A 26,796-nucleotide genomic window follows, 5' to 3' on the forward strand; every position below is an offset into this window, starting at 1 on the left:
CAAAGTCAGGGGAAGCATCTCCCTCAGCTAAGTTATATACTGTATGTGACAAGAAAGCAAAAAAGTTGGAAGCCTCAGTCTTTGTGTTAAGGGTATAAGCTTAAGCTGAAGAAAGGAACTTGCATTGGATACAAAAATACTTTTAAATGTGACACATATCCAGCTCACTGCAGTTTAGGAAACATTTTGTGTAAAGTAAGCATAACAACATATCCTTTAGCACTAACTGAGAGAACATACAGTATAAAGAGGACTGGTGGATACATACTCTATTACAGTTATATGATGACAATAAATACCTGGCAGATAAATGTATGGCTAAATGACCTCACATTTCATAATAAAGTCCTTCTTAGACATATTAAGAAAGAGGATGTATTAAAATGATAAAGTCAAGCATAGTTACCTAAGCAGCGTGGTGTGAGGAGTGACTTTGGCACAGTTTTGCTATAAAGAAGACAAAATGAACGGCGAAGGGTCAATTGACTAGACTAAGTGTTTGTGACTACCTAAGGCTTTGAGACAAATACAGAGCTCAAATAAATTAAAAAAATAAAGTTTTTTTTTTTGTTTGTTTTTTTTTTTTAAGAAAAACCGGTTACTTTATTTTAATATTATTTTACATTGACTTCATATTTGCGCTTTTTTGCCTTTTTAATGTAGTGAAGTATTAAGATGTACTGAATGCAACAACTCTGCCAATGGCATTGATGACACTTCTGCTTTGCATTTAAAATCTGTTACTTGCTACAACATGATCTTTTCAACAGGATATTTCAATTATCCTCTTGAATGTTAGTTTTCATGTAAATTGTAATATAGAGTATATGTATATGATTAAATGGGAACAACATAGTTTCACTTAATTGCAAGGTTTTCGATATCATAATTTGTGACATATATTTATTTTGTGAATAAATCACAATGTCTCTGAAATGACACTATCTACTATCTATTACACAATTGCCTTGCTTTTCAATTTTATCATCTTCTGGTTGCTTAATTCCAAGTTTGTTTTTCACAAATAATGTCTGTACTTTGGTCATAATATGCTGATTAGCAAATAGTATTTTTATATGTAATAATACTGTGATCACTGCTGTTTAGAGGATCAGTCATTTCTATTTCTGTTTATCTTACACAATCTTTGTTGTTAGAAAAATATTTAAATGATTTATCATCCAGCTTTGAGTTTGAGTCAAATAGGAAAAGGAAGAAGTCATTTGCTCTAACCAACATTTTACTGTCCTTCCAAAACTGGATCCAAGTAAGTACTTGCAAAGATGAAACAATGCATGACAATATATTCATAATCTTAACAAAAATAGTTTCACCCTTTCCTCTACTGCCTATCTTGTCTATCATTCTTGAAAGATGTATAGATGCTGACATTTTACTTCCCTTTATCATTTTCAATAACTCATAACTTTTTTTCAGTTTGGATATATTTTCACACAGTAAGTTTTGTCCAGAGGTTCCCCCTCCTATAAGCATATCACAGACCACAATAGAAGGATGGGGGCGGAGGTAGGGGGGCGCTTGAAGGTAGTTCCACAAGAGAGTCTTTTGAGGTTATTGTTGTTTCATGAATCATCAAGTTAACACTTTTGACAGTCACCTGTTGTGATAATTTTCCATCAACCACCAGAAAGATGGCTTCACGTCAACACCAGTCAGGAACACAGAAAAGAAAAAATGAAAGCATTAAGAAGCAGCTTGTGCTACACTTGTTGGTATATCTAGAAATCAAAATTTGTCCAGATTCCAGTAAGCTATCTAACATTACATCAACTGGCACTACACTAACGCAGTTCCCAGGTGTAACAGTAGAGGAACAATAGCATTATGTGTAATAGTTTTGATATTGAGTGCTTAAACAGATATTATCTGATTTTACAGTATCTAGCTGACATAGGTTCGATGATCATTTATTACTGCCATATAGACCTCAGGACCCCAACACATTGTTAAAGGCTGCTAACGTTAGTAAACATATTAAGTACTCTGATTATTGTTGAATTGAAGACACTTATAAATTTCACCAACCCATGGACTCTCTTGCTTACTAGTTAGTTAAAGGCTGAATTGTAGAAAAGCACCATGCAAGCAACTTTGACATACAAAAGGAGTAATAAGCTCATATTAAATTCAGCTGATGGTTACTTTTATGAGTAGCTAACATTATTGATTTAGTTAATGCCTTATTGAAATCCGTTGTCAATGTACGGACAAAATTAAGTTTACATAAATTCATAAGCATAAGTGATACGTTCAAATGTTCATTTTTTTAAATATGTAAATTTTCACTTTCATTTAGACTCTATTTAAAGTCTAAGTAAGTTTATTAAGCATGTTCAGTAGTAGTTCTAGTTTGTATTTTATATTATATTAGTAGTATTAGGAGTAGATGTAGTAGTAGTATTAAAATTATTGGTTTTGTAATACGTCACAAGCTTCAACTCAGACCTTGCACAGACGCTGTTGTGTGATGACCTAATAGATGACTTAATAGATGTGATATGCAACAAATAGACCGAAGAAACCCCAAAACATTCACTTTCAAGTTTTGATTATTTTAAAAAAGTATTTTTATTTCATGTTTAAAACTTATAATTAAGTTTGTGATGTATACTTCTTTATTTTTTAATATATTTATTGTTTAGATTAAAGCTGTTGCTACTAATGTAGTGGATACAGGGACTGGCAGGTTAAGGAGTTTGGGGAGTTCTGTATATGGCCCCAGTTTGGCTAGGGGCAGCACAAGTTTTGTCCTTTATGTTTCTTGTCTGTCTGTTGTTGGGTTAACGGACACAATTAAGCATACAGATGGATGCCCATTCCTTGTCCTGCATGATTTAGACAATGCTGTCAAGAATTCAATATTTACTCAATAACTGCAAGTTGTCCAATTCCTGAGGCGTTCAAAAACTCTGAAACCATAATATTCCCACTGCCACGTTTCACATTTGGGAGGAGATTATGTTATTAAAATGCAGTAATTCTTTTTTGGTAAGCTTAAATTTTCACATTTATGCCAAAAACACTCACTTTTGTTTCAGCTGTACAAAGAAAATTCTGGCAAAAGATTCCTATTTTGATGTAATGTTTCTTCCTTGTGTCTTGCTGCCTTTCTTGCTTCAGTTCTTTTTCTCTCTCCTCCTCAGAACACTTGGCAATGCACACTGCACAATCTATTACTACCGTTTGTTACACCTCCTTTTCTCTTTACAATGATGCTGATCTCTAATCTTTCAATTCTTGCTCAGCACTGTCTAATATCTGTTTTTTCTTCAGCAGAGAACTGATATGCAAACTGAAAGTCTGCAACAAAAGGAAAACCCTTCTACCATGAAAAATATATCTCTCTCATCTCTGTCAAAGAAATCATTGTTTCAATCAAGAAAAAATGTAAAGATCTTCTACACTCTGGTTTCCACAGAGGTCATTTTAATGAGATTGTCCTACTTTTAATAGCAAATTTATTTTCTCTATGTAAACTTGGAAAATGCATTCTGTACTGGGACTAGTTAAAATGCCAACTCTTTGCTAGTTCTTTGGTCTCAAGGCAAAACTTGCCTCTCTCTTCCTGGTAACTCTCTATAGCTATAGCCAAGGGAAAGATCCTTCCTTCTTACCATATTAATATTTTCCTAAGACTTTTAGTTTAATCTCAATGCAGATTATAGTAAGATCTCCTTCCATTACTTGATTTAAATTCCCACATTTCAGCTCAGTCTCTCAATGCTCAAACTGCCTTGTTGTGACGTTCTGGTAGTCCTGGGAGGTATACCGGTTCATACAGAAAACCGTTTTTTATTTTAGTTATGATACGGATTTTTCTTATACCGCAATACCGGTGTAAATAGCTTAAACAACGTTCAGAACGTGGTGCAGTGGAAAACTGTTTAAGGGGGGACCTTTTTCACTGCTACACCGCTAAACACGCATGCAATGGAGTACATGCATTAGTGGAGATATTGAGCGATGAAAATGGACAGAGAACATTCAGAAACTGAAGCTGTAGCAGATGATAAAGTTGAACGTAATGACACAGAAGAACTTTTGCCAAAAAAAAGGAGCTGTGTCTGTTGTCTGGAGATACTTTGGTTTTAAAAGGTCGGATGTAGACCAAACAACTATTTACTGCAAATGCTGTTGAGCTAAAGTTGTCGCCAGAGGCAGCAACACCAGCAATTTGCTGCACCACTTTAGCCGCAAACATGCTTTGGTGTACCATGAATGTATGGAACTAAGATTGGCACCCTCCACCTCCTCAGGTAAAACTGAAAAAGCTAGAGGACACTCGAGTCAGATGCGTTTGCCAAAGGTACTGCCTACAACAAAAAAAGCAAGCGGTTGTTCGAGATAACCAACGCCATTACAATCCATATAGCTAATGTGTCAGTGGACAGAGATTGGTAACATTAACAGAAAGTGTAGTTGGTTTACAAAAAATATTTACTATTTATTCCTTTTCTAAGGCACATTCAGTGCAATACAACTTTTGACAAGCACCTCTGGATATTTTACTAAGTCTAAATGCCTCTTTGGATGGTTGAAAATATGTTGTCAAAATTATAGTTTAAGCTGTTTGCAAAATTTGTTCAATAAAAAGGTTCTATATTTTGATTGCAGGTGTCATGCAATGTGATTCCTTCTCTTCATTAGTGCCACCCCCTTGAAAACTATTACTTTATGGGGTCATGCAAACCTGTATTAATACGTGTGTGCACATTTTTTTGTACAATGTACAATTCTCATGACAGTGGAATAGGTTGTTCTTAGTCAGTCTACTGTAGAAATTGCATTGGAAAATGTGGTTAACATCCACTCATGCACGGGAAAAAAATACCATTGAATACCGTGAAACTGGTATTTTGACAAATACCGTGATAGAGAATTTTGATCATACCGCCCAGCACTACGTTCCAGCAAATGAAAGAACATCATCTTAATGTAAAACACTCAAATTCAACAACTAGCAGATACTTATCTTCTACTACACAGGTTTTTTCTTTAAACATTGTACTCCCCCCACCATTAGCTACTCCCAGAAACCTAGTGTGTGATATTGGTTGACAAGTTTGTTTAAACAACATACAGTATGCCTTTACTAACCAAATTCAGGCCTTTCTTTCTAATCTTATTCCATACAATTTTAATTTTCCACACTGCTTATGACTATTTCTGGTTCATATTCTTGTTCAAATTTAAACTACTACATTTTTCTGCAGGCAGAGCTCATACTCACATGCTGCTTGAATAAAGTAATCTGCCCCTTGCTAGAGCCACGCTGCTCTTCTGCTTCACTCTCTCTGGTAGCTTCATATTACCTTCATGATATTTGTTTTACTTCAGCCTGACTAGAAAGGGTTCCTCCTCTTACCAAAAGAACTAAATATTTATTCTATTTGTGAGGTCTCCACAGCTATGGAACTAGCTTGCCATAAACATCTTAAATGGTTGAGAGTGTACTGATTTGAACCTTCAAGATGTACCTGAACCTCTTCCAAAAATAACCTAAGAAATTCTAACATTTTATACACCCCGCTACATGCCAAGCTGCTCTCCTCCTGAATACTACATCTTTTTTTGTTCTTTTCCAACACTCATCTATTATTCTAGCTGATTGTTTATTCCTAGAACTAAGGCTCTTGTACTCTGCTTAAAAAAAAAATTGTATCATGAATTAAATGTAAAAGCCTAAAATCTAAAACAATGTGTTTTTCTGTATATACACAAATAATCCTTTCTGATACAATTGCCTATATTCCAGAATTTTCAAAGTGTAAAAGATAGGTGCCACATAGTATAGTAGAATGTTGTTGCAAATAAAAAGAAAAACAACCCATCAATTTTGAAGAATTTTTAGAGATACACAGTAATTAGTAGACTATAAAAGTTGGTAATATTTAATCAATATTTAATTTTACTGCTGTGCTAAATTACTGTCATAACATGGTTACAGCATAATTCTACAAAAAGAGACAGGAAACATAGAGGTAAGCATTTAAAACTACTAACCCACTTACTTTGTAAGCTTGTGAGAAAGCATAGCATTCAGAAACTCTCTCACTACAACAGGGGATTGGAGCTTACAGGGTGTCTTTGACAGATACTTTAAAGTCTGAAAAATAGAAAAGTGTGCATTTTACACTAAAGTTCAGCATTTGCATTAACCTAAGGAATATTAAAAATGTTCATTATAGTATACAAAAAATTCTGTATTGAATGAATGTATAAATAGCTACAGCTATTAAAATGAAAAGACGGAACAAGTTTCACAGTTTGAAAAGTTTCAAAATGCAGGAGTAGTCAGACTTTTGCCTGGTTTGAATGCTTACTCAAATGGACCATCACAGAAAGATATCACAAGTCTTTACAGATAAAATGTCAAAAACACATTTATTAAATTCATGGAGGTAATAAGGATGTCATAAGAACCCATACTTCAGTACCAAACTAATACAAAAATGCCAATAATGTAATCAGTACTAGCTTTTTCACAGTATTAATACTAAATAAAAGTCAGTACTGTACTGTTGAGTGACAGGAAGTAGACGCATTAGTTTGGAAGGTACAATAATACGTGATAAAACTGTGAATAAAAACAACATATGAAAATGGCTCACAGTGTTTCAGCACCACGTGAATATAACTGAAAAATAAAAACCACAGAAGTTGTGTCTGGAAATGCTTTGAGTTTGAGACAGGAGAATGTCAGTGTAAGATTGCCAAAATCATGTTTGTCATTTAAAAAAAAAAAACACTCATATAGGCTTTTGTTATCGCCATTTCTATCCCATTATGGAGCTAGCTCAGAAGTAGATTAGTTTGTGCTTTATTGCAATGGCATGACCAATCAGATTCGAGTAGTAACTGTTTAACTATATGCTGAGATTAATTGCTTTTTAATAGCATGTCCTACACAGTTCCCATAAAGGAACAAAGACTTTGTATTCATTCTCTGATTGGACATTTACAGATGTCGGTCCAAGCACTCACACACATCCACAGATATGCGTATAGGATTCTGGGATGTAGGAGGAAACTGCACATCTGCAGTACTAACAACAGTTATAGTAAATAAAAATTGAGACAAATTCAAACAAACTATCTGCCTGACTTGTGCACACCAGCAATGAAATTACCTGCTCCACTTTTAAACACAAAAATAAAATGTATTTAGTGTTTCAATGCTTCAAAGCACGTCTCTCTAGTAATATGACATACTGAACAGTGCTGTGAAAAAGTATTTGCCCCTTCCTGATTTCTTATTTTTTTGTTTCAGATCATCAAACAAATTTAATTATTAGACAAAGATATCCCAAGTAAACACAAAATGCAGTTTTTAAGTGATTTGTTAGCTTAACAGCAACATTGGTCTATTTTACTTGTAAACATGTTAAGCATGTTAGCCTTGAATCTTCTAGAAAAACTTATGAGCATTTGATAGATTTGGGACTTTTTTAAAGATTTATACTGTGTTTATTATCTGTTTGTGTGTCATACAAGATATGTTTGGGTAAGAAACAAGTACTGCATAGTTAAAATGTTAATTCATATTTATAATTACACCACAAGAATTATGAATCTCTTACCGGTACTCTGTTAAAGAAAAACACAAATAAAAATAAACTGTATAAATATAGATGATGCTAATAAAATAACACTACTGGTCTATAGTTTATTGCAAAAATACCAAAGTTAACACTTCAAGAACATAAGGCCTCTAAGCACTGGGTTATACAGGAGCTTAGTGAAGTTTTTCAAAGGGTTAAAGAAAAAAAAAAATTGGAATTCATCAATTCAGTAACATGAAATTGATTATCAGCCCAAAATAAACAACTAATTGTAACATCCCTAATTACTCTATCAGTAAGTTTTATTTACCATGATATAATGATATAAATGTAAATTACATTCCTAAAAAAGTAACTCTATGATAAATTAGATTTTAAAAGCAAGCAGTTAAAAAAGTAACTTGAAAGAGTTTGTTTAAATGAAAATATGCCATATTATCTTGGAATTCACCAATTAAACAGAAAAGAGGTTTGAATTTATAGTTTTAGTATTGATTTTAAACCATTTTTTTTAGTTACTGGAGAGAAAATGTCAGAGAATAAAATTAGAACGTGCACATGGTAAGATAAATCAGGTACTCCATGATGATATCATTCTTTATAAATCCTATGCTGAAATCCCCCAAGATTATAACATCCCCTGTTACACTGGAGAAATCCCTTTGTCTATCACAAAATAAAATTATGTCTTGAAATGCAATTTGATATTAATGAATGCCAATTATTGTTTACTTAAATGATACCTTTGGAACTACTTGACTGACACAACACTATTTTAAATTTTAGGTTCCTACTAGATTTTATACATTAAATATTCTATTACAGGAAAAGGCACAATATTGTCTACTTGAATAAGGGAGGCATGTTTCGTTTAATAGCTGAGGAAAGGGATTTCTGTTTTTGCCATGGTATCAAATAAGTAATTTCACTGGTATCGGTATCAAATAGAAAACGTCTGGTATCATGACATCCCTAATGGGTGGTAACCATTAATCCACACAATAAACCATTTTTAGGAAATACATACTCTACTGTGGACATTCCAGGCACTTCACGACAATAACTGACATAGGACTTGAAGGCACAAAAATGGACCATGACCAACAGATTAAGTTTATTGTCATGTGTAAAATTCTTACTTGCATGTCAGAAAATTTTACTATGTTTGATTAATAAAGGACAGCCACTCAGCAGAGAAATCATTTTGCGGAGTAAGAAAATATTAGTTTCAAGCTATGTAAATAGCAAATTATATTTAGAAATATAATACTGAAAGGTTATGCTATTTTTTCACGTATCTCACCTTGATGGAGGAAAAATAGTGACCAGCCATCTTTTAGAGATCTATTACTTTGTTCTTTTTAACCCTGTTGCTGTTCATGATCATATCTTAACATGGTTTTATCACTTTCATTTTACTATAATTTGTACTAATATTCTTTACAATATAATCAATTTGATTAATTGGTGTCAGATATTATATGTAGTATTGTGCTGTAAACTGTATAATAAGATTTTTCAGGCGATGGACAAGTTTTGAGGCAATGTTCTTAAACTCACTAATGTTACATATTGATTAGCACATGGAAGTAATAATTTCACTGTTCTCTGAACATGTGACGACAAGGACCCACTAAATCAGGGGTGGGCAAACTTTTTTGATGGAGGGCCAATGTGTCAGTAATAACCCACACAGAGAGCCATATAAAATCCAGGTGTTCCTATGAACCCAGGCAATCTAGCATGTGTTAATGACAAACATTTACTTTATACATCGTTGCTCCAAGAAATGATTTTAGTATAAAACATTACAGTAAAAGCAATGCTCAAACACCAATAAAAGAATAATTTTAAAGCCAAGTAATTTAGCTAAGACATTGTCATAAACATGAAACTGCTTGCTTCTGGCTTGTGCTTGCTAATTTCAACTAAGATGCTGAACATCACAAAAGTTAATTACTTGCAAAGGTTTGTACCTGTTACTGTGTTTCTATACCTGCTTTTAGAAATTTTCATTTGTAAGAAGTCCTACTTTCAACCATAAGTGCTACCAAAAAGAAATGTCATGAGCACAACATGGCCATTTATAGTCCGTGAAAATCAAGCAAAGACACTTTGGTAAACTTATTTTTAAGTTTACTATTGCAATGGAGTTCAATCACTTCCAGCTGTAAATATTTGCAAATACAGTATATCTTGAGGCACCTAATGTCCTGAAAGTGAGGTTTAAATTCACAAAGAAGAATGGCAAACTGAATTGTATACCAGTGGTAGTCCCCTCAACCCAGTGGCATAATTCAGGGGCTTGTGGTTGGAGATGTGAGTTGAAGAGTCTGGGCTATCTTGAAAATTTACGATTTACTAGGTGCCATGTAAAGACATACATATGCCGAGCATAAATGGTTATATAAGTGTGCCTGCATTTTCACTAGTAAGGTCTAATATGTTAAATTAACAAATCAATAATGTCAGTAACAAAAGATATACTATTTCTATATGTGTACCATAGCAGAATCACCTAGTACATGTACTTCAAGACAAATAAGTTTACAATAATCATGTCTGAATTTTTACCTAACATACTGTTTATACTGGCTGCTAGTATGCAACCTAGTTATGAAACCAGTCTTCAAGACATCAACAAAAGTTTATTTGCTTACTTCATACATGATTGTGTTGAGGTTCTGCTGACCAGCACTGTGTTTATTTTTACCACTCTCTTTCCTTTGCTCTTTCAAGTCCATTAGTAGCTGATAGACCTAAAAAACAAAGTAAATGCATAAAACCAATATAAAGTGTAAAATCTATGAACTGTAGATTACAAGATGTATTAGCTATAAGTTTTTACCTACTTAATAATACAACCATAAAATAATTGGTTCTTTGCTTTTAATGAGCTAGGAATGCCACATTAAAATAATTTAAAATATCAGTTTCCTAGTTGGTGTTGTATCCCTATAGTATGCAGGTGTGAGCTTAGTATATTGGACACTATAAGCATAGATATATACATTCTGCTATGCCTGATATGTTTTCTTAAAAAGCAATAAGTAAGACATTAGAATTCTGTGCCATTCTTGATTCAGTGTTTAAAAATAAAAAGACAAAAATATAAACTTACTTCATAATTGCTGAGCATGGCAGAACTGGCATCTTTCCTAGAACAGAGAAGAATTTTCACTTTATTTTTACAGTTACAAAATGCCAATAGAACAACATAAGGTAACTTGTACAAAGTAATAAAACTGTTTTCAGGAGCTGCCTAAGTAACAAACTTAACTTCTCTCAGATGTGAATATGAAGGTGTCATAACTAAAAATGCTATGCATTCAACTATGCATTCAAAAATGGATATATGAAAATAATTTGTTCAATGTTGTCTTGATCATAACACTATATTACAAAAGTGGACAAACTTTAAGAGGTATTGCTTTGGAAACCACCCAAAAAGCACGATCATTAAACTTAAGAGTTAATACTGGCAAATACCAGAGAACAAGTTGGCATAGTCCAAGTGTGTGAGGAGTGTTGAAAGAACAAAGCCATGGTAGCAACTGGACATAATAAAGGGTCTTGAAATTGGCAAGAAGATGTACCATGTTTGCTTAAAATACCAGGAGGGCACAGAATAATGGAAGGAACAAACAAGGGCCCCAAGAAAATCAGCAATACAAATACTGGGAACACTGTATGTCAGATATGTGTGGGGAATCAACTTAACAAGAGAGGTCTTGCACATATAGTGGGTGCCCAAATGTCATTTTATCAAGTACCACTAGAAAAATGGTGTGACCAAAAAAGTTAATTAAAAGGACAGAGCATCTCCTTGCCAATGAGGCAACACATCATCACACTTTCATAGATAGATAGATAGATAGATAGATAGATAGATAGATAGATAGATAGATAGATAGATAGATAGATAGATAGATAGATAGATAGATAGATAGATAGATACTTTATTAATCCCGATGGGAAATTCACAATGTGTTGTGAATTAATTTTAGTCAGATAAATTTGCTATTTTGCCCATCAATCTACACTCAATAACCCATAATGACAATGTGAAAACATGTTTTTAAAAAGGTTTGCAAGTTTATTAAAAGTCAAAAGCAGAACTCTCTCATGGTCCCCTCACACATTGACTGGGGAGTAGACTCATTGGTGGAAGGAAGCAGCCATGGTCATGGGTGTTTAGAGAGTGAGAGAAAGAGACAGATGTATAGGAACTGAAAGGGAAATGTTCTTCAGATGTGGGCAAATGGATGAGCCATCCAACTAAGCAAACAGTAAAGGCAAATCCACAGGGATATAATTTTTAAATTTATATTACTGTATATTCTCATATTTAAGCTTTCCTGCAGATAAGTCAGGGCTTGACTTTACCGTATACTTTCCAGTATTTTATAATGTCGGTCGTATAAGACGAACACGGAAAACTCACGCTAATGGTCCAAGAGATTATGATATGCTAACTCCCAGCTGAGTACGGAAGTGTATTAGGGCCATGGAGAACAAAAAAAATATGAACACAGTGAAGAAAAAAAAAAAAGTATGTCAAGAATAAAGTCGACATGTTGACTTTATTCTCGACATTTCCACTTTAATCTCAAAGTTTATGTCTAGATTAACGTTGACATGTTCACTTTATTCTTGTAGTTTATTTTGTCATTAAAGTAGAAAGTTGTAAGCATCATTTTAAAATCAATGTTTAATTTACTAGATTTTCTCAAACCCCGTCATAAGTAATGTAGCACATTAAATGCTTTGTGTTAAGTGTTCCCTGACCCATGTTACTTAGTACATGCTTCTTAAACTAACTTCTCTTCGACTTTATTCTCGACATATACTTTTTTTTCTTCTCCCTGGCCCTAATACGCTTCCATACCACGGAGCATACTGCCTTTTCTTCTATGTATTGTGCCTACGTGACTACACAGTAATACCCAAACTATTCCGAAGCGACATTTGCACTGTTTAGTATTTTTTGTATCTCACACCCTAATACACCTTTATCATAAGAGCATCCCTTATCTACGATGGAGCACTCAATCAGAAGAAAATTTGAAGCTGGTTTTAAATTAAAAGTCATTGAAGTGGCGAAAGAAATTGGTAACTGTGCTGCTGGAACAAAATTTGATGTGTCTGAGAAACTGGTGCGAGATTGGAGGAAGCAAGAAGATGTTTAAAAAAAAAAAAAAATTAAGTGTTGTATTTCTGAACGGGAGCATAAGTTAGGGCTAATTTAATGATCGATTTTTTGGGTTTCAAGACCAGACTTATACGCGAGTATATACTGTACGGTAATTTACTTTTATACTTTGCATTCTCTGTGCAGGTTTAATAAAAACAAACACATACACCTTTTTGATGTAACTGGAATCTCTTTGTGTTGTGAGGCACCAAGAAGTTAGTATTATACAGTACTTAATATACGACCTGGGAATATCAGTATTTGTAGTTGTAAGAGCCAAATCCTTTAAGTTAATGTTAACGGTAAATTTTCCTTAGAGTGAATTACTTGAACTTGAATATGATATAGCTTAACATAGACAATGGAAAATTCAGTTTAACCCCCTATAAGATAGAAAATGGAATGTTAACCTTAACTCTTTGTGACAGCATAATAGCCCATAGATTGAAGTTAAATAGCTAGAAAGACACATGAACATTTTGAACTGTTTGCACTGAATTTCACTAAAATCTTGAAAAACAAAGACCCTTGGACTGAGGAGTTCTTTTTTTGCATGGCGAGTTATACTAGTGCCGGAATGCCTATCTAGTAGCTAGATTTGAACTGTTACGAACCATTTGGACACCTTCACTAAACTCAGCTACAGTAGTTATTCATTTTCTTTGCGTTAGGTTAATTGTTCCACTGAACAATAAGTGAATCCTTGAAACTGATTTTTATTTTCTGAGAAGATAAAGAAATACAGTATATTCTATTAATGAAATGGGAAAGAAATATGAGAATTCAGATGCTTCATTTTTGGAGGTAAACCCAATCCACAGCTGCATTTTCTCAAGGGAATTCTCTGTAAAGGCCAATGTATCAGTGACCAAATTTAACCCTATTTTTTGACACAATCTAGACTCAGCAAGCATATGACTAAACACAAATATGAATGCACTATGGGCTAGTAAATTGGAAATACCGGTACATCAAATGCCTGTGAAAGAATGTTTTGAACAGATGTTATGTATTTGTAAAGTAATGTGCTGCATTAAAAAAAAAAGTTTTCTTAAAGGCTTGAGTAGTATCTTTTTAACTTTACAGATGGATGCACTGCTGCAGAAACTTGTTAAAGCCTACAAAACCACGTTTGGCACTACAGCTCCACACTAACTCAAGTTATATGATAAATGTAACTTTTGCCACAAGTGGTTGACTTAGATCAGACTGAGTAAGAAAATTAGTGATAGGTGGCTACTTGTATAAACAGCTAGTAAACAAAAAAAAAAAACACATCAAAAATTAGAAACAGCCAAGGGAAGCCTAATAAATATGAGCGGTACCATACAGATAAGAAGAGAAAATATTACTTATGTTTGAAAAATCAGTTTAAGAAAAAAATGCAGTGGAAACTGGAGGTGTGAAATACACACATATAAATACTTGGCTATGAACAAGATTGCTTATTGAGTTAAATACTAATAACTATATACCTGAGAGTGAGGAGTTTTGGGAGAAGAATTAATCCTTCCTCTCCCTTGTATAAACTGTTGATTTATAGCGTTTTTTTTTCCAGACTATTAAAAAATATAAAGAGGCATTAACAATAAAAGAACCAGTAATTAGACATTCTAAACCAAAGGATTTCTTGTGTTATATTGTAATGATTGCTATATAATAATGAGCAAAAGAAGAGTTCATAGACAAAGACTGCCATCAACAATAATGAGCAAAACAAATACTAACTATAGTCTAACTTGTAAAACTATATAGAGAACTTGAACTCAATAATTTCAATAAAAAATCATTAAGGAAGGAAATATGATGTCCTTAACTTTGATATTTACAATGTGATAATCTAAAGATAAAAAGTAATAGAAATGTTTCTGACATTGATGTTATTGTTTTTGTCAGAAAAAGAAGTATGAAACACATGGCTTGAATTACAGAGTTAGACTGCAGAAATTGTGCCAATTATTTAAAAGTCCAGCAAGGTTTAATTTGATGCAGCTCTTTCAATACAAAAAGAGCTTTTGTCATTTCCATATTTATCCTATTATGAAATTAGTTCTGAAGTAAAAATACACGATTTGTGCGTGCTTTGTGGGTTGTAATTACTTTAACTTGCAGCATCATGCATTTAAAGGCCAGAGTCAGAAATTAAGGCCAGAATAATTTCTTATTCACCCTCTGAATGTGATGGATATGGCAATGGTTGTCTGTCCAGCAATCCATTCACTTTCTAACTGTCTTATTTGGGTCGTGATCACAGGAAGTAAGTGCCTATATTGACTGCACCGCTCCCAAGGAAGGAAGCAACCATCGGGGCATGGGGTGTATGTATTCAGGTTGGCACAGGGGGTTTGGGGCATGGGTGGGTTACATTCAATCCTTTATGAAATAAGTGTGGTTTTGTGCATCACGAAATTTGACATTTCTTTGGGGTCTGGAAGGAAAACCGGAGTATCTGGCAAAAACTCCGCACAGGCATTGCCAGCTACATTTGGAGTATGGAAAACTTTAATGTATCTAACTAAGGCTAGTCTACAATGGTGACAAAATGAGCCACTCCATTTGTTCATACCAAAATAAGAAAAAAATGAATGTCTCAAAGCTTCTGCATTGGCCAGACATTCTTGAGACTCAGCTCATAACTGAATCACAAACCTCCCTAATGGTATGACATGTAAGATTATTAACAGAAGGAATAATTGCAGTCTAGTAGATAGCCAGGGTACTAAAACAGTTAACAAATATTACATTTATATTGTTAGTGTGATTTTTGTTGCCAAAGTAATGTTCATTAATATAACAACTAAAATGTGATGAACACACAGGTACAGGAGAGAATGGGATGCACTGTCCAATTAGTACTAACTACTGTGGTTATAGTCAGTACAGGTCAAAGGTCAGCTCTGGATTTGTTCACAATTACAAGCAATAACATTATATATGTATATAAAAAATATAAGCAATAACAAAATCTGATCACTTTTGTGAGGCACCTTTAAACTTACATAACAAAGGCTGTCTAATGTAAATCCTGGAAAAAAATGTAAAAACTTCACTTGACAAATCTGATTTCATAAAGGTATCCTTAACAACAGTAAAAACAGATGGAGAGATTTGAAAAATTAAAGTGTCAGTAGTTTATGATATTTGAAATTTGCTAATGTCATGAACTTGAAAAAGTGACTTGCTGTCAAACATGTTTTCACTAGTGTCACAAAACAGATCTAAAGAGTTTGTGTCAATGAATATATCCTGAATATTGATTATTCATTAATTTATGTAACACTGTTATAATACTGCTTGAATTTATATTGTTTAGTATTGATTTGAAGCACTATTTAACTTTCAGTTATGAAACAGAAATGTCAATGAATAAATTCAGTATGTGCTAGAATCCTATGCTTAAAACCCCCTGTGCCCCACTCCCCCTTTTCTTGTTACACAACACATAAAATTCAGGCAAAAGGGCCTTTTTTGGTTTTTAGTATGGACCTATTTAAAATAGCCTGCAGTCAAAGGATAGTTTGGAGTTAATTCATCCATCCATGTTTTTAGTCTGCTTAATGCGGCTACAGTGATAGCATCAGCACAAGATGGCAGCCAGTTCTGTATGAATCACCACACTCATAAGACACACTCCTGCACACACCCAAACCGGACAAGTTTATAAGTGCTGAATAACGTTCAATGCATACATTGGGCATATAGACAGTTATTTCAGTTATTCTAAAAAATGTGCAATGTGAAATGTGTCACACTGTTATACAAAAAAGAAAGCATCTCAAAAAAGTCAGGGGTCACAAGTTCCGGCAGCCACTTAAATTCAGGGATTTACTGCTGCACAATTTCTTAGGTATTTTTTAGAAATTAAATATGTCCAAACAAAGATTAACTGAATACTGACTAGAGTGAAACAGACAAGGAGTCCTGTTTAAGTTGCTGAAATGGGGGACTGACAGGCCACTGTGTGTTTGAGGTTATGTAGGATCTTAACAACTCTACTGTTTGTATGGGTAGAGCGGACAACTTTAGCACAGAAATGTCTCTCTTGTAACTATCAAAGTAATATGTTTTGAAGTTCATGGGACACAAGAATAAAAAATAATGAGAACTGTGTGTCCCGCTTTTAACAGCAACACACAAGAAAAAAGCACCACATGCACTGATTTTTTGCACTATTTTTATATGTAAATGGCTACAAATCAATAAAGGCCTGCAACTTTTTTTTTTCACAGCAACTTTCATTCACTACAAAATTGTAACGATGCATCATTACAAACATGAAATCAGAAAAGTGTATATTATATCTATTAACAAGCCATCCACCAATTAACTACTCCATTGAATCCAGCTGAGAAATGCATTGTGGGGAAAAAGATAATGTTGCTTGTTATTTCTCGGTAAAACCGGAACATGGCTTTGCTGATTATGAGCTAAGTTTCTAAAAACGCTCAGCTGTCTTTGCAACAAAACAGTTGTGCGTTAATTCTATCATTAAATGTTTTGTTTTACTGTGGCAACATAATGTTAATGAAGTGTGAAAAAAAACATTTAATGTGGTTACTCACTTTCCATCCTCAATAATACAGTTGTAAAGTACAAAGTGCAATAACAAAAATTTCATATACAACCCATCTATTTTACTTTCCCATCTTTCCAGTTCCTCTTGTTATTAAAGTCTCTTTTCATCTAGAAGCCTTTCCATATTCCCAAGCAATCCTAATGGTCCATTTTCCTTACCAACAATTACAACAGCATAAACTGGAAATGCTGAAATTAATGGATATGTAAGGGTGTTTGGGTTAACATGCCACTTAATTGTCCAATGAAAGGACAAGAACAGTGTCTTGGGACTAAGGTTGGGTCTTCCATTTTAAAAAGTGAGGCAAGAGGGAGGGCTTTACTTATTGATGGACAACACTGCTCAGCCTCCCTGAGAAGATGTGTGGGCACTGGAATGGAGACTCCATACAAGAGCTGAACCATAGATCTGGGAAGAGAAAAGTGAATTCTACTCTGTTCAGATATTTAATAGGTCATGAGACTTTACTAATCATATCTATAAATGGCTTTGTTAACTTGGAAAAAGGTAACGTTCATGTGTTCCATGGAATCTCATGGAAGACACTTGGAAATAACAGTATAGAAAAACAGGGCAACTGTTGTAGAAGCATTTGGTGCTTTTAATTATAAAATGAGAAATGTGTTTGCATTCTTGCTATTAACTCATATCTGTTCAGTATGGGTGTAGGTCTTCAACAAGAGTGCATCCTGTTTCAACCTCTGTTCACAATTTTCATGATGTGCAGATGCTTGCAGAATATTCCAATGTAACCAGGTCTGTTTAAGAATCAGCATCCCCAAATCTGAGGTGCTTGCTTCCTGATGAAAAACAGTAGATTTGTTTCTTGCAAGTAATTGGTGCTCTTACAGTTAGGGGTGACTGCAAAATTAAAGAAAAAGGAGTGGTGGTTGTTTTGCAAACATTATACCCAGTGTCAAAAATAACCAGAGGCAAATATCAAAAACGCCCCCAAATTAAATGGTTGTGCCTCCTAAATCACAAGGATGAGGCAAAAAATGCTCCTTCATTTTCAATTTGCTTTTCCATATTTTAGTAATATTTTAGAGGCAGTAAACCAAGCTAGACAAACCAGTTAAATCACTTTGATAATTAGTTTAAAATATTATGTTAGATTGATTGAAATGAAGCTGATGAATTTGTCTATACAAGGTATCCTCGAGATGCCAGGTAAGCTGGTGATGTTTGCAATATTTTCCTTATACCTATATAAAATTAACTTCTTATGCCATAAGAGGTTTTGGCATTACTGTGCCTAAATTACATACCCAAAAATGAACTGCTAATATTCTACTTTTGTAATAAAGAAGCTTCAAGAGACTTAAGAGTAGTGAGTATAACACTTCAAATTTTAAAAATACAGTCCTTACATGAATAAACTCGATAAAACACAAAAAAAAAAAAGTTCAGGGTTTCAGGAATTTTTCTCTAAAACTGGATTTTATAGTACACTAGGGGGCTTTGCTAAACCACAAATACCCCCCCCCCCCCAATTGCTATGTGCCAACCACTTTGCATCTCTGCTGCTCGTGTGAAGAGGAGGGTTGAACGCACCCCAAGGAGACGCAATTGCTCCTACAACACCCCCTCTTAAACGGTGATACGATGGGAAACACAGTTTTTTTTTTTTTTTTTACCTCCTCTTTGCTCGTTCAGCTGCTGGCTTGCTGCTGCTGCCGTGCCGTGCAATTTGCATTTCACATGGCGCACTTCTGTCATATCACCTATGTTCATATATTCAATCTCTTTTCGCTTTTACCTTTTCATCAATATCGCATTGAATTTTGATTCCGTGTTTGGAATTACATTGTGACAATGCAATGTATACTGCCCATGAGTAAGTATCGTTTCTTTCTCTCTACAAGAAATGTGTCTGCCATAACCACGCAGGACTTTTCCAAATCTCTTTGCATAAGCTCTTGTCTCGCAGGGCTTCCGGCCCCACATGTGGTTACAGTAATCCCTCCTCCATCGCGGGGGTTGCGTTCCAGAGCCACCCGCAAAATAAGAAAATCCGCGAAGTAGAAACCATATGTTTATATGGTTATTTTTATATTGTCATGCTTGGGTCACAGATTTGCGCAGAAACACAGGTGGTTGTAGAGAGACAGGAACGTTATTCAAACACTGCAAACAAACATTTGTCTCTTTTTCAAAAGTTTAAACTGTGCTCCATGACAAGACAGAGATGACAGTTCTGTCTCACAATTAAAAGAATGCAAACATATCTCTTCAAAGGAGTGCGCGTCAGGAGCACTGAATGTCAGAAAGTGAGAGAAAACCAAACAAATCAATAGGGCTGTTTGGCTGTTAAGTATGCGAAGCACTGCCGGTACAAAGCTGTTGAAGGCGGCAGCTCACACCCCCTCCGTCAGGAGCAGGGAGAGAGAGAGAGAGAGAGAGAGACAGAGGAAAACAAACAGTGAAAAATCAATACGTGCCCTTTGAGCTTTTAAGTATGCGAAGCACCGTGCAGCATGTCGCTTCAGGAAGCAGCTGCACACAGAAGGTAGCAACGTGAAGATAATCTTTCAGCATTTTTAGACGAGCGTCCGTAGCGTCTAGGTGTGCGAACAGCCCCCCTGCGAACAGCCCCTACGTCAGGATCAGAGAAAGTCAGCGCGAGAGAGAAACAAAAGTAAGTTGGGTAGCTTCTCAGCCATCTGCCAATAGCGTCCCTTGTATGAAATCAACTGGGCAAACCAACTGAGGAAGCATGTACCAGAAATTAAAAGACCCATTGTCCGCAGAAATCCGCGAACCAGCAAAAAATCTGCGATATATATTTAAATATGCTTACATATAAAATCCATGATAGAGTGAAGCCGCGAAAGGCGAAGCGCGATATAGCAAGGGATCACTGTACATCGCTTGGCACGAAGACTCATCTCGCGGGACGTTAAAGTGTCTCTTTTCCTTCCAAGATTTTTTTTTATACTAGAGAGATAACAAAGAGATTTTATGATTCACAGCCCTGGAAAAAAATTTCTTTTGTGCTCCAATCTACCAGCTATCACTGTAGCAAGTTTAAATTGCATAACCCACAGCATTGCAAAGTTACAATGTTTGGAAGCATAGTGTACCTTTTTGATAACATTCTCTCTCTTGCACCTAAACAATCTCTCAAAACAAGTATTACACTTGCATTTATATTTTTTAAGAGAAAAAAAAAAAAAAAACATATATATATATATATATATATACATATATATATATATATATACATATATATATATATATATATACATATATATATATATATATATATATATATATATATATATATATATATAATATATATATATATATATATATATATATACACACACACACACACAATTATAAAAACTCACTTTGAAGCAACAAGTAAACATTTTTTAACTATGTACTTATAATTATGTATTCATCCAAACCTTTACTTTCAAAATTAATTTTCATGGCAGTCCTTGAATCAATTTCTGTTTACCACTAGACACAGAGAGACAACAGATTGGGGTTTTTGCGCTGCATTTCACACTTCTTCTCCTGTCTTCTGTTTTTTGTTTTAATTTGTGTTTTTTTAATTGGGTTGTGAATGCCCACATAAAACTATGGTAGTGAGGAATGGTGCAACACCAATACAGTATATTCTATCAAAGGCCGTCCCCCTGTAAACGTTTGCTCGGCCAATCAAAAGAGGGGGGGGGATTCCTCATGTGAAACTTCAAGCGGGCACAGCATAATGGTACATCACCAGTATGCCAAAAAGATGAAACTGGAAGAACACTGATCAGAAAAGTAACACAGAGAACATGCAGCAGGACATACAAATCAAGCATAGCACCGAATCCTTCAGCAAATCAATCATTCTCAATAGAAAGGTCTTCATATTCTTCATCACTAGTATTCTGTAACTTTTCTAGGACTTTCTCAACCATAAGTTTTCTTTTTTTTTTTTTTTTTGGAAGATGACATTTCCCTAGTACAATCTTCAAGTCTTATTGCAGGTTAACCAAACAATCTGCATGCACTCTCATAGAAGCTTGTGCATAAAGATGAGATGTATATGCATATGTATTTCCCGTCTTTTATGCAATGCTGTGACATGTAGTGCAAATGACCAATCACAGACAACTATAAAATATTGGAAAGGTCTGAAACTCAGCTATCCAGTGGTAATGAGTCTCATTGTATTTTGCTTGACGTTGGTCTTTAACAAAAAGAGATTCATTCAGCAGTGACATGCTGCTTGCCTTGGCATATATGTGTGCAAATTGCATATCTTACTAATGAGAGCACAGACAACATGGAAACTTTTGATTTATTTGAAGGACAACACCCTCGGGTACGTAAAAATACCAGTATTGCTTTTGAGGCAGTACAATGACGTAATGGTAGCGCTTCTGCCTTGTAGTAAGAACAACAGGGTTCACATTCCGGGTCCTTCCTTTGTGAAGTTTGCATGTTTTTGCCCATGTCTGCATGGGTTTCCTCTGGATGCTGCAGTTTACTTCCACAGTCCAAAGGCATACAGGTTATGTGAATTGGTGACACTAAATTGGCCAGTGTGTGCCTAGTGTGCAAGTGTGTGTTCACCCTGCGGTGGACTGGTGCCCTGTCCAGGGTTTGTTCCTGTCTTGCACCCTGTGATATTTGGGATAGCCTTCAGTACCTTCCTGTGACCCTGGTCTGCATTAAGCATATTAGAAAATGACATGACATTACTGCTTTTGATTTGACGTGTGGGTTTATTGCAATATACACAAACAGCTTTGAAATATGGCGGGACACTTTGTGCATAAGTGGTTAACTCAAAATTTCCCATTTTGAAAAAAATACACTTACTAATTTTTCTTTTTTTTGAATCAATAGATTACTTATCTTTATCATTTTTATATAAAAAAAGAAAGGAATCTACACTACTTAATTTGTAACTTTTTCTGCTATGGTAAAACTAAATAAGTCACTATTCACTATACTGATGGGATAAAATGTTCATTTATTTTGTAAAATACCCCTAATTTTTTTTTTTTTTTTTTTTTTTTAACTACTTCTGGATTTCAATTAGTGAGGGCAAAATTTTTCCCCAAAAAAATTATTTCCTAACCTAATTGTACCAGACCATGGTGATAAAGCAGGAAACATGACCTTGGACAAAGCTTTCAATTTACCAGCCAGTCAATATTTCCATCCTCATCTTTGTTAATGAGTTATGGATAATGACTGAAAACAATTGAATAATTATTATTAATTTTTATTATTACTTTCCATGGGCTCACCACCTACGGGAGGGGCCAAGGAGGTCAGGTGCAGTGTGAGTTGGGTGGTGGCCGAAAGCGGGGACCTTGGCGGTCCGATTCTCGGCTACAGAAGCTGGCTCTTGGGACGTGGAATGTCACCTCTCTGAAGGGGAAGGAGCCTGAGCTAGTGCGCGAGGTCGAGAGGTTCCGGCTAGATATAGTCAGACTCACCTCGACGCACAGCTTGGACTCTGGAACCAATCTCCTTGAGAGGGGCTGGACTCTCTACCACTCTGGAGTTGCCCCCGGTGAGAGGCGCCTTCGGGGATGGGTCCTAACTGTTGTTTGTGCATATGCACCGAACAGCAGTTCGGAGTACCCACCCTTTTTGGAGTCCCTGGAGGGGGTGGTAGAGGGCATACCTTCTGGGGACTCCCTCGTACTGCTGGGAGACTTCAATGCTCACGTGGGCAATGACAGTGAGACCTGAAAGGGCGTGATTGGGAGGAATGGCCCCCCCGATCTGAACCCAAGTGGTGTTTTGTTATTGGACTTCCGTGCTCGTCACGGATTGTCCATAACGAACACCATGTTCAAGCATAGGGGTGTTCATATGTGCACTTGGCACCAGGACACCCTAGGCCTCAGTTCCATGATCAACTTTGTGGTCGTGTCGTCAGACTTGCAGCCACATGTCTTGGACACTCGGGTGAAGAGAGAGGCGGAGCTGTCAACTGATCACCACCTGGTGGTGAGTTGGCTTCGATGGTGGGGGAGGATGCCGGTCAGGCCTGGTAGGCCCAAACGTGTTGTGAGGGTTTGCTGGGAACGTCTGGCAGAGCCCCCTGTCAGAAGTAGCTTCAACTCCCACCTCCGACAGAACTTCGACCACATCCCGAGAGAGGTGGGGGACATTGAGTCTGAATGGGCCATGTTCCGTGCCTCTATTGTTGAGGCGGCAGACTGGAGCTGTGGCCGTAAGGTGGTTGGTGCCTGTTGTGGCGGCAATCCCCGAACCCGTTGGTGGACACCGGCGGTGAGGGATACCGTCAAGCTGAAGGAGGAGTCCTACAGGACCTTTTTGTCCTGTGGGACTCTGGAGGCAGCTGATAGGTACCGGCAGGCCAAGTGGAATGCGGCTTTGGTGGTTGCTGAGGCAAAAACTCGAGCGTGGGAGGAGTTTGGGGAGGCCATGGAGAACGACTTTTCGGACGGCTTCGAGGAGATTCTGGTCCACCGTCCGGCGTCTCGGGGGGGGGGAGCAGTGCAGTGTCAACACTGTAAATGGTGGGGATGGTGCACTGCTGACCTCGACTCGGGACGTTGTGGGTCGGGTGGGGGGGGGGGGGGGGGGGTTAGTACTTCAAAGACCTCCTCAATCCCACTAACATGCCTTCCAATGAGGAAGCAGAGCCTGGGGACTCGGAGGTGGGCTCCCGCATCTCTGGGACTGAGGTCACCGAGGTGGTCAAAAAACTCCTTGGTGGCAGGACCTCGGGGGTGGATGAGATACGCCCAGAGTTCCTCAAGGCTCTGGATGTTGTACAGCTGTCTTGGTTGACACGTCTCTGCAACATCGCATGGACATCAGGGACAGTGCCTCTGGATTGGCAGACTGGGGTGGTGGTCCCCCTCTTTAAGAAAGGGGACCGGAGGGTGTGTTCCAACTACAGAGGGATCACACTCCTCAGCCTCCCTGGAAAAGTCTATTCGGTCTACATGTGTTTTGTGATAAGGGCTGTTCGGTCCCTGTACGATCGGTGCCAAAGCTTGGTCCGCATTGCCGGCAGTAAGTCGAAACCGTTTCCAGTGAGAGTTGGACTCCGCCAGGGCTGCCCTTTGTCACCAATTCTGTTCATAACTTTTATGGAAAGAATTTCTAGGCGCAGCCAGGGCATTGAGGGGGTCCAGTTTGGTGGACTCAGGATTGGGTCACTGCTTTTTGCAGAAGATGTTGTCCTGTTTCCTTCATCAGGCCGTGATCTTCAGCTCCCTCTGGATCGGTTTGCAGCTGAGTGTGAAGTGGCTGGGATGGGAATCAGCACCTCCAAATCCGAGACAATGGTCCTCAGCCGGAAAAGGGTGGAGTGCCCTCTCAGGGTTGGTAGCAAGATCCTGCCCCAAGTGGAGGAGTTCAAGTATCTCGGGATCTTGTTCACGAGTAAGAGAAGAATGAAGCGTGAGATCGATAGGCGGATCGGTGCGGCATCCGCAGTAATGCAGGCTCTGCATCGGTCTGTCGTGGTGAAAAATGAGTTGAGCCGCAAGGCGAAGCTCTCAATTTACCAGTCGATCTATGTTCCTACCCTCACCTATGGTCATGAGCTATGGGTAGTGACCGAAAGAACAGGATCGCGAATACAAGCGGCTGAAATGAGTTTCCTCCGCATGGTGTCTGGGCTTTCCCTTAAAGATAGGGTGAGAAGCTCAGTCATCCGGGAGGGGCTCAGAGTAGAGCCGCTGCTCCTCCGCATCGAAAGGAGTCAGATGAGGTGGCTCAGGCATCTGATCAGGATGCCTCCTGGACACCTCCCTGGTGAGGTGTTCCGGGCACGTCTAACTGATAGGAGGTCCAGGGGAAGACCCAGGACACGCTGGAGGGACTATGTCTCTCGGCTGTGGCCTGCGAATGCCTTGGGATACCCCCGGAAGAGCTAGAAGAAGTGGCCGGGGAGAGGGAAGTCTGGGCATCTCTGCTCAAGCTGCTGCCCCCGCGACCCGACATCGGATAAGCGGAAGAGGATGGATGGATGGATGGACAATTGAATTATGAGTAGAAATAGCTGAAATGAGGTTCCTGTGCATGGTGCTGGACTCATTCTCTGTTATATAGAAGCTCAAGAACAGGGGATAACTTTGGAACAGAACCATTTCTTCTCTGAATCAAGATAAGTTAGCTGAGGTGGTTTCAGCAAGTAGTTAGGATGTACCCAGGGCAGCTCCCACAAGTGGTGTACAAAGCATGGACATTAGCAGAAGACACAGAGGACACTATATGGATTATATCACTAAGCCCACCTAGGAGTCTCTGGAAATTCGCCATTAGAAGCCTGAGCTTATGGCGGAGGATAGGGAGGCCTGGTCTGTGTAGCTTGGTATGCTGCCACTAAAACACTAACTTAAAAAAGTTAAAGTGAAGATCTTCCTTTGGCATAGACTGATGTATAAGAGACCCTTGTGAAACATACAATAGCAGAAACATGACTCGAGAAAGACTAAAAAAAAAAATGTTAAATATCAATTAAGGATCATTGTGATATGCACAACAAATTTTATTAACAAACAAAAAAAATGATTTGTGTGAATGACAAATTTCAAGGTGTTTTTTTGTCAAAGCTGGCTTGCTTAAAACTAAAAGAAAAACTAATAAATAAGAAATTTGGCTATGCAAATATGTTTCCACAGATGCTGTAACCAGTGAAATAAATTAGAAACAAGAATGAAGGCAGTTTTATAGAAACAGCTTAACAAATGTGTATCTCGTCCAGCTCAGTTTCCATTAGCTTATCTGGAAGTCTTTAACATGACATCTGCCAAAAAGCAAAAAAATGGTATCACCAGCTTGCTGGGATGCAACTACTGTATGAAATCTTATTAAAAAAGATAAATGCATATAAATAACATGGTTGCTATTTTACTCCTCAACAATATTTCAGTATTATAAACTTGTATTATATGACAAAATAATATTTTCAACTCTTCACCCGTAAAACGAGATAAGGTATAAAACATCCATAACTTCGGCTTATTATTGTAGCTTGGAGACACCGTGAAGATTCCATTTGTTGTTGTATTAAAATGCTGCAGGGATTAAAATTTAAAAGTCCCCCTCAAAACTTTACCTTGTATCACACCAAACACTGCCCATCTCTTTTACAATTAAAATGTGCTTCTTATAAATTCATGTAATAAGCTGCTGTAAAAGAAAGAACACTTTATATTGTTTCTGCAACCTTGCCCGCTGTACAATTACTAAAATGGGTTTAGATTTCTAATTTGTCCTCTGTTCACTTTTGCTTCCTGTTTTACTTCTTATAGTTTCATATTCACATTCATTCTATTTCTACTTGTGAATTTTGAAACCGTTTTAAGTTGTCAGTAGTGATCTTTCAAACAAAGTGCACAAAATGCATTTTTTCAATTAAGAAAAATTAAAAACTCACTAACATACAAAAGCACAGTGTGCCCTGAAGTGATGTGTGATGGGAGTCCATGGCAGGGTGC

The 26,796-nt window shown here is 36.8% G+C and overlaps 1 protein-coding gene across 1 annotated transcript in view; it reads right to left on the bottom strand.

Annotated features, from left to right (window-relative positions):
• crcp (calcitonin gene-related peptide-receptor component protein) overlaps positions 1 to 26,796 on the bottom strand; it is a 52,321-nt gene that overhangs the window by 14,920 nt on the left and 10,605 nt on the right. The window contains exons 2-4 of the mRNA XM_028806744.2: positions 10,705 to 10,741; positions 10,244 to 10,342; positions 6,033 to 6,127 (exon numbers count right to left, since the gene is read on the bottom strand). Coding sequence (XP_028662577.1) covers positions 6,033 to 6,127; positions 10,244 to 10,342; positions 10,705 to 10,741 — 231 coding nt within the window. The remainder of the gene's footprint in view (positions 1 to 6,032; positions 6,128 to 10,243; positions 10,343 to 10,704; positions 10,742 to 26,796) is intronic.

Source organism: Erpetoichthys calabaricus, chromosome 8 (assembly GCF_900747795.2).
Source record: "Erpetoichthys calabaricus chromosome 8, fErpCal1.3, whole genome shotgun sequence".
Taxonomy (NCBI): domain Eukaryota; kingdom Metazoa; phylum Chordata; class Cladistia; order Polypteriformes; family Polypteridae; genus Erpetoichthys; species Erpetoichthys calabaricus.